The sequence below is a fragment of the Papaver somniferum genome, chromosome 8 (assembly GCF_003573695.1).
Source record: "Papaver somniferum cultivar HN1 chromosome 8, ASM357369v1, whole genome shotgun sequence".
Classification (NCBI taxonomy): Eukaryota; Viridiplantae; Streptophyta; class Magnoliopsida; order Ranunculales; family Papaveraceae; genus Papaver; species Papaver somniferum.
Window position 1 is genome coordinate 126,741,854 of NC_039365.1, and position 8,898 is coordinate 126,750,751.

Genomic DNA, 8,898 nt, shown 5'->3' on the forward strand with positions numbered 1-8,898 from the left:
TACCCATTATGCAAACCACCACAAAGAAGACATAACATATTATGCATCCATATTTTGGTTTATGCATCAATTAATTTTTTTTTACAACTAAAACGATGTAGTCCTTAAATTTCATGAAAAGATATACTTTTATTTTATGCACAATTTTTAAAAATTAAATGCATAACCATTATTGGAATATTAGAGCTTCAATGGGCCGTTCCCACCGCGCAGCGGTGTTCTAGTTTGTTTTCGCCGTCATTTTATCAGGCAGAGCAATGTAACAACACCTTGGTAGGAGAAATAAACCATGCCCGGTATGGGGGACGGCACAAAAGAAAATATCTTTTTTTTTGTCGGAAGAAGAAAACACTAGTCGCTTGACTTGACTGGAATCTTGTCGCGTCAAAGACCGAGGTGAGACTATTTTGACTGGAGATAAGCAACAACTGTTTAAACTTGATGCTTACGTTCTACAAGGTGTGCGACAACACACTAAATAATTCAACAATAACACCAAAAAGGTGAACAATCGTATACTGCACAAACCCTAACTCAAAGGATTTATCTAACACAACATCAAAAAAAAAATAATCTTCAATCACTCTCTAAACATTAGCATTTATTCCACAGCATTAACTCATTTCCTACAATTTCTGATTTCCTCTGTTTTACATTCATTACTACAAGTTCTGATTTCCGTCTGAATTACTTGCTTTTTCATCGCAGATCATTCAATTCTCTCATTTTCTTGGTCTCCTTTTTATAACACCACACATCTCCTTTTCTAAACTAGAAAATTAAAACATTTTGAACCATAAAACTTTCCATCGATATTCTTTTCTCCAGACCTACCCAAGTCCCCACCATAAGAAAAGTTCATATATCCATCCATCAACTCCAAACTCAATGTCCAAACCTGGCAAATCACATCCATTAAACAAAGAAAATCTTAGTCTCTTCTTCCTCCCGATTTCTATTTTGATCACCTGATTAAAAACCTTGTTTTTAGAGGCCACTCAAAAAGAATTAGGGGCCACCTTTTTATTCCCATCCATTGAAGGAGGTTAAGGGATGTCTTAAAAATAAAAAATTGTATGTATTGTCCTTCACCTTTATACTAAATCTAAACCTATATCCTTTATTTTCATAATCATATCATTCCACTTCTTCTTCTCTTTTCCACCCATTGAAATTTTTTTCCATCATTTTAATTTTGATTGAAAACAAAGATCATCGATCAAACAAATGTTATGATTGATTGTTTAAAATTAAAACCCAAAATTCATTAACCTTAAAGTTGAAACTTAGAACATCAAAAAAAAAGGAGTTCAACAAACAAAACGAATAGATGATAGTAGTTGTGATTCAAAATTAGGATTTGATAACTTGAAATCAAAAATTTGATCCGAAAATTTTCTTGGATTTACAGTAGCAGAAACATAATCGGTAGATAACTATCTATTTTACCTACCGATTATGGTTGATGTTCTTGGATTACACTAGCAGAAACATAATCGGTAGATAATAATCTACTTTACCTACCGATTATGGTTGATGTTCTTCGTTTTTTAAGAACATCAACCATAATCGGTAGGTAAATTGATCGATATCTGCCGATTATTCTTGATTCTAAAAATTAAATTTCTCTGTACAAAAAGTTACACACAATCGATAGATAATGAACACCATTAACTACCGATTGTGAAAGTAGAAAATTTTGAAATTTTTGTTAAGTTTTGAAAATTTGAATTTGAGGCCATGAACACAATCGGCAGATAATAAGCATCACTTATTAACACAATTCACTTCCGATTATGGTAGTACTAAAATTCGAAAATTTAGTATATTCGGAAGTTAAAGTAACACACTTTACTACCGATTATGGTAGTACCAAAGTTCGAAAATTTTAGGATTTTGGCAAAATCATATTTTTGGGCCAATATACATTCGGAAGTCAAATTTACTACCGATTATGGTAGTACTAATATTCGAAAATTGAATATATTCGGAGGTTAAAGTAACACACTTTACTACCGATTATGGTAGTACCAAAATTCGAAAATTTTAGGATTTTGCAAAATCACATTTTGGGGCCAATATACATTCGGAAGTCAAATTTACTACCGATTATGGTAGTGCTAAAAATTCGAAAATTGAGTATATTCGGAGGTTAAAGTAACACACTTTACTACCAATTATGGTAGTACCAAAGTTCGAAAATTTTAGGATTTTGGCAAAATCTCATTTTGGGGCCAATATACGTTCGGAAGTTAAATTTACTACCGATTATGGTAGAACTAAAATTCAAAAATTTAGTATATTCGGAGGTTAAAGTAACACACTTTACTACCGATTATGATAGTACCAAAGTTCAAAAATTTTAGGATTTTGGCAAAATCTCATTTTGGGGACAATATACATTCGGAAGTTAAATTTACTACCGATTATGGTAGTACCAAAATTTGAAAACTGAATACATTTGGAGGTTAAAGTAACACACTTTACTACCGATTATAGTTAAACTACCGATTGTAGTATTAACTACCGATTGTGGAAGGGTAATTTTGCCATTATGAAATACACGAGATAAAAGCTAGCTTCAATTTACGTTTTGGTGATCCTATTTTGTCTTATTGTTGGTCCCTAATTCCTTTTGGGTGGCCTCTAAAAATGCTAGGATTAAAAAGCCTCGAGTCACGTGACAACATGTTCTTGGTAGTGTGAAATGTCGCTATCTGCAAATTGAGAACATATCTGAACTTCCCACTAAGCTCCTCTCCAGTTTTTCTCACAAGAAAGAAGAAAATAAAATAATTGATTGATTGATACAAGTGTCATACTTATAAAAAAGAGAAAAAACATTTATTTTTCTATTCTATCTTACTGACTCTCCACCCTCTTCTCTGTAATTTTGAAGCTTCATTGGAGAGAGAAATGAACTGTTATCTGAAAATAAGTTTAGTATGAACTTGGGGTGTCTTTTTCTCCATGAAAGATGATTATAATCAAGTCTAAGCTCAAAGTATTTGCACTTATTGGGTTAATTCTATCTGTTATTTCTCTCTTCACTCATTTTCTTCTTGCTAGATATACTGGGCAGAGTTTTGATGGATACCAAGCTTCATTTACAATCTTTTCTTGGAGACCCATTTTTCAAAATTTAGATCTTGCTAGCAATGTAAGTACATAATACCTCATCAAGATCTCACCTTTTTGGTCTGTTTTGTTGTTGTTTTTTATCACTGTACTGGTTTTAGAGTGTGTTTTCACCAGTAGGTTTTGAAATTTATGTCACTTTTCTAGGGTTTGTGGGTCTGATTCGCTCAGATTTATAGTTCTCATTGTTGTTTCAATGTTAATTGAGATCAATGGAGAGTGATCCTTCTTGATTCCCTCCATGGTACATTTATCTTGACTAATTTGGATCATAGTCAACAGCTTTTGGGATCTACAGTGTGTTTGGTGAATTATTGAGGATAACTCTTTTCCTAATCTGTTTTCAGAGACCAACCCACAGAAGATTATGGGGACTTGTAAGGAGTCTGGAATCCATACATCCACATGCAAATCCCAGAGGACAGTATGAAGGTTGGTTATTCTATTCTGCATCTCCGGCGCGTATAATGGAAGAATAAATTTCTTTATTCTGTCTTTTCATTTTTTTTAAAATTGGATTTTGAGGATTAAATATTCTCGAATGTTGACCAAACAAGTATATCCAAATCCAAATTCACCAATAGTGCTTGCTTCAGTATGATAATGGAATCATGGCGGATAAGAACCGCATCTTAATTGTGATGAATAGGAAAAGTTGCACCAAAACAATCAAAACTAATTGTGAATCGAGGTAGTACGAGTAGTTTCTTTGATATTAGAACCCATCTATCTGGATAATTATATATGAAAAAGATAGGGAACCTTATTAAGCTGATTTGTTTACATTTTCCCATTGCTTGCTAAAATGAAGACTTCAGTGGTCGTCATATCAGATGACAACTGAGTGAAGATGAATCATGTCAAGCTTCTTGATTTCAAATTACCAAGTTTCTTTAGATAGAAATTGAGGAGCCTGGTTATAAGAATATAAGATAGAAACTAGAATTGGACAACAACTAGACCAAGAATGGTGAAACTTTGCACCTGTTGTTCCATTTGTTTAGTAAATGAAATTCATGTATAAAAGAAATATTTGTGATTGTTAGTGTGAAATGAGTTTGAAATGTTTCCTAGTAGACTCTGTTTTGGGCATGCCTTCGAGTTTGGTTCACATGTGTGTAGATCATAGTTTTGTTCTTATAATTTCAAGTTCATGCTACTTTGGTGGATTGTCTATGGAAACTGCTCGGTGTTACTCCGAGATTTGGTGACCTTTAATCAATTATGGGCACGAGATCATTGTGACCCTTGTGTCTAGGAAATAGAAGAAGTCCTGTAAGCGAACATTCTACCGTAACCCAACATGTTCTGTGTTTTAGAGTGTGTCCGGCTCAACGAATAACATCTTTGTGGGGGGATAATTTCATATATATTCTAAAATTTGAACTTATGTACTACTGTTAATGCCGACCTACTTATAACCTCATTTACAGCTCCTGCGTTGAAAACAAATGGCTTCATCTTTGTCAGAATACAAGGAGGTTTCCATCACATCAGGAATTCAGTATGTCATTTCAAACCTCACCTTATCTGATATTACATTTTCTTTATAATGTTTACTAGAAGGAGTCTCTAAGTGCTTTTGTTGTTACAGATTTGTGACGTAGTTGTGGTTGCTCGGCTTCTAAATGCCACCTTAGTCATGCCTGAGCTCCAATCAACCACAAGTAGCAAGGGAATAAGGTTTTAATCTTATCTGAAATGAATTCCTCTTCTTCTTCTGCTGATCCTGTGTTCAGAATCTTCAGATTGGTGCAAGTGATTGTTTTTCCCTAATTACTTCTTTTCTCATGCAAATTTATTGCAGCTCTCAGTTCAAGAGCTTCGCGTACCTGTATAATGAGGATCAATTCATAGCAGCATTAGCAAAGGATGTCATAGTTGTGAAAACTCTTCCTAAAGATCTCAAATCAGCAAGGAGGAAGAAGGCAATTCCTTCGTTTAGGGTGCCATACTCAAGCTCCCCGGATTTCTATCTCCACCATGTTCTCCCTGTTCTAAAGCGGCATTCAGTGGTTGAACTCGTTGTTTCAGACGGCGGATGCTTGCAGGTACTAAGCAGTAAAGTGATTTCATTTCTATTCTATAAAATTGCGAATACTTTTGTCAAGGATATTGTTTCTTGTGCCAACTTCTTCATTTACATTATCTGTTAATTGTACTTTTGCTTCTTCCATTTCTAATAACCGGTATCTGTTGCAAATCATGTCAGGCCATTCTTCCACCTCATCTTGAGGAGTACCAAAGACTTAGATGTAGGGTTGCTTACCATGCGCTTCATTTTCGCGGAGAAGTGCAGGAGCTAGCGACAACCATTGTAAATAGGTCCAAATCTGCATAGTTCCTGTTACATATGTTTGTAGATTATTTTTTTATATTTTTTGTTTGTTTGTCTATTGGTGTCCTAATTTTCGTATTCATTCAGGTTACGAGCTTCAAGACGACCATTTATAGCTTTTGATCCTGGGATGACTAGAGATGCTCTAGCCTACCATGGTTGCGCTGAACTCTTCCAGGTATCTGACTACAATTTAAGCCTTCACAGGATAATTAGTGCACACGATCTGTAAATGATGTTGTTACTTTCTTCTTTTCACATTTGCTGATTATGTGTTATTTTCCATATTCTTCACTATTTTTTTCTGAAGGATGTACATACTGAACTAATCCAACATAGAAGAGCTTGGATGATAAAACGTGGGATTGTGAAAGGGAAACTTACGGTGGATTCTGTAGCACAGCGCTCAAATGGTTCTTGTCCCCTGATGCCTGAGGAGGTAAACAGCTAAACAATTATCAACATTTTATCACCCGTTTCAAACACTGTCGAGTGGGTAACTGATGCACCAAATACTCCCTGTAATGTCACTCGTGGTCTATTGACTCATCCCGTCGCTTCAGCCAGAAACCTCGTACAGGCATACATAGGATATGGTCTACAAATAATCTAACCTACTGGAAAGACATGAAACGAAGAACTCATATATGTTTTTGTTTTTGTCCGTTCATAATTTATATAGGTTGGTATTCTCCTTCGCGCGTATGGATACTCATGGGACACGGTAATATATGTATCTGGAGGAGAAATATTTGGAGGCCAGAGGGCATTGATTCCGCTACATGCCATGTTCGAAAATGTTGTTGATAGAACATTCCTCAGCACTTTTGGAGAATTGTCGAGAATATATGGACGTGAGCGTCACCTGGTTGACAGTAACCCTCGACCACCTCCTGTTCAAGAAGAAAAGAAGAATGAATCATGGAAAACTTCAGGTCCACGTCCTCGTCCACTTCCACCTCCTCCTTCTAAACCCAAAACATACAACATAGAGGGTTGGTGGGGATGGGTTGCTGAGAGCGACAATGAGCCTGAAAGTACAGTTACGGAATTAAGAATCAACGCTCACAAACTGTTATGGGAAGCGATTGACTATACTGTTTGTGTTGAAGCTGATGCTTTCATTCCTGGATTTGATCGTGATGGAAAAGGCCGTCCAAACTTTGGAAGCTTGGTTACTGGGCACAGGTTGTATCACTCCGCTGCATCCAAAACTTTCAGACCTGACAGGTGCATATTTCTCTTTATTCCTTTGCCATTTATTAGTAATGAAATGTCACGTGCTATCATGTACTTGTGATAAGTGATTTAGCTATTGAATAGTTACTTTAGTAATTATACTTTTAAGATAAGTTTAGAGTCCTAGTGTATGTCTCTAAGAGTACATTGTAAATTAAAATGGACATGTTCTATGGCAGTTTGAAACCCATAAGATGCTCGATCCACTGGAATTTTAAAATCCTTAAAAACCTTGCAGCACAGTATTATCAGATGCAGCAAAGGTATTCAATTTTCAGAGGCTCGAGCATTTTATAAGTTTCGAATGTGTCCATTCTGAGATGTACAGCTTATTCTTGGAGACATACGCAGGAGTTCTAAACGTAAACCCTGATTACTAAAATAACTGGTCAAAATTAACACGCGTACTGAACAATGTAGGATCGTAGTTAACCTTGATTTCATACAAAAGATTATAAGAAAAGAATAACATGAGATGCAATATTCTCTACTCTAAAGAACATGGATTTCATTTATGCGAAAGTTTATATGGTGTTACAAACATATGTTCAATCATGTACCTCGATCCGTTGGGAGTTTTCCAAGATTAGGAAATATCCACAGGTTGACCTATTTATTTCCTCACAAACACATGACAGATATCACTTATTCGATAGCTAAGATCAAAGACATTATTTCACTGCCAGTAGCTGCACATCATACAAAAAGTCATGTCTGAGAAAGTTCACCTGTTAAATTTTATATATCAACGCATGTTTCATTAACATCCCAAATCATCTTTCCGACCTGTTAGCCAGTCATTTGGTTTCTCATTTCTTCTGCTGGTGTCAAATCAGAAAAGAAGCTGTCAGGTTGTTAGATGAGATTGGGGATCATGTTTATCAGGCAAATAGTACATGGTTGAAATTGATACGCAAGCATCTCAGCAAAACCATGCTAGATGGAGTAACAGAAGCATTTAAAAGTTCAAAACCACAATCCTTTCTCGCTCATCCTGTTCCAGAGTGCTCATGCTTGAAACACGAGTATTTCGAGCTATCAAATCATACTTCAAGTCCTTCAAATCATTTACCGCTTGGGGTTAATCTTGGTGTTGAATACCGTTGTCCTGCTTGGATGGACAATAATGCAGTCTCACAGTCAACGAAGTATATGGAATACGATGAAGACCTTGATGAGGAGGATCCTACCACATCCACATTGTTCTTTGGTGAAAAAAGTGGTAATAATGAAGTTAATGGAGAAGAAACAAATAACAAAGAAGTCCACATGGAGGACCAAGAAGAACTCGAGGGCGCAGAAAGATAATGTGAAGCTAAGACTTAATATGGTATTGTATCTCTGAGTATCCATTGGCACCAATGGCCTTGTTTAACTTACTTCATGCTTTGGAAAATCCAGAATCATGGTTTTTATAGTGTAGAGGAGAAAGTCACTGACAGTGGTTTGGTTTAACAAGTCGTTGCTAGCTCGCTCAACTATTTCCTGAATCAGCTTAGCAAGGGTCGACTCGAATGAGAAGGTTAGTTTCTAGGTATTCAAGGTTGTAACATTAGTAAGTTAGATTTTTATGATTTTACCATGTTGTATCACACATGCACCCAATTTTGATGTACTCTGGCACGTTCTCAATGGAAAAATTGATATTCTTTCTCATTTAGTATAAAGTATCATGTAAATTTTCCGAAGTATTGGACACTCCAATCACTGTAGCTAGCACATATAAACTATTGATCTCATGCTTGACCAGATGAATTCAGATTTTCCATATTGGTGTGGTCTATGTCATGGGTCATTTTCGCCCATGATGTCTAGATGACTAGATGTGATTCAGTGATTCTTACTCTATCTTTTTGACTCAAAAAAAAAAAAAAAATGTTTCAAACTTTCAATGATTCAAAACTTGGAACCCAAGATGTTAAATATTTGTATTTTTTATTGAGAAATTTGACCACTAAACCCACCTAGGTGTAACATAAAAAGTATACTATTCCAGTTCCAGGTAATCTCCAAGAAACCACCACACATGAGAAAAAATATCCCCAGAACAGTAAATTAACACATAGTCAGCTAAAGGATCATAGTCAAAATGGGGTCACCTCTCCTTTTCTTACCTCTTTCCTTTGTTTACAAGAAAACCCTGTTATTAGCTTGATCATCAAACAATTGTACCTATATATAAT

The 8,898-nt window shown here is 35.6% G+C and overlaps 1 protein-coding gene across 1 annotated transcript; it reads left to right on the forward strand.

Annotated features, from left to right (window-relative positions):
* Positions 1-2,822: 2,822 nt before the first annotated feature.
* On the forward strand, positions 2,823-8,427 carry LOC113302961 (O-fucosyltransferase 27-like). The gene is made up of 10 exons (XM_026551938.1): positions 2,823-3,160; positions 3,486-3,570; positions 4,572-4,642; positions 4,733-4,821; positions 4,946-5,189; positions 5,351-5,463; positions 5,564-5,654; positions 5,787-5,915; positions 6,159-6,706; positions 7,552-8,427. Exons 1-10 carry the CDS (start codon positions 2,978-2,980, stop codon positions 8,021-8,023), a joined length of 2,025 nt encoding a protein of 674 aa, XP_026407723.1. The 5' UTR covers positions 2,823-2,977; the 3' UTR covers positions 8,024-8,427.
* The last annotated feature ends 471 nt before the right edge of the window (positions 8,428-8,898 follow it).

Excerpts from the sequence above, each read along its gene's own strand:
- LOC113302961 (XM_026551938.1), top strand. The coding sequence starts at position 2,978 with ATGATTATAATCAAGTCTAAGCTCAAAGTATTTGCACTTATTGGGTTA. Across the intron at positions 3,161-3,485 it reads ATTTAGATCTTGCTAGCAAT|AGACCAACCCACAGAAGATT; the intron begins GTAAGTACATAA and ends ATCTGTTTTCAG. Across the intron at positions 5,464-5,563 it reads GCGACAACCATTGTAAATAG|GTTACGAGCTTCAAGACGAC; the intron begins GTCCAAATCTGC and ends GTATTCATTCAG.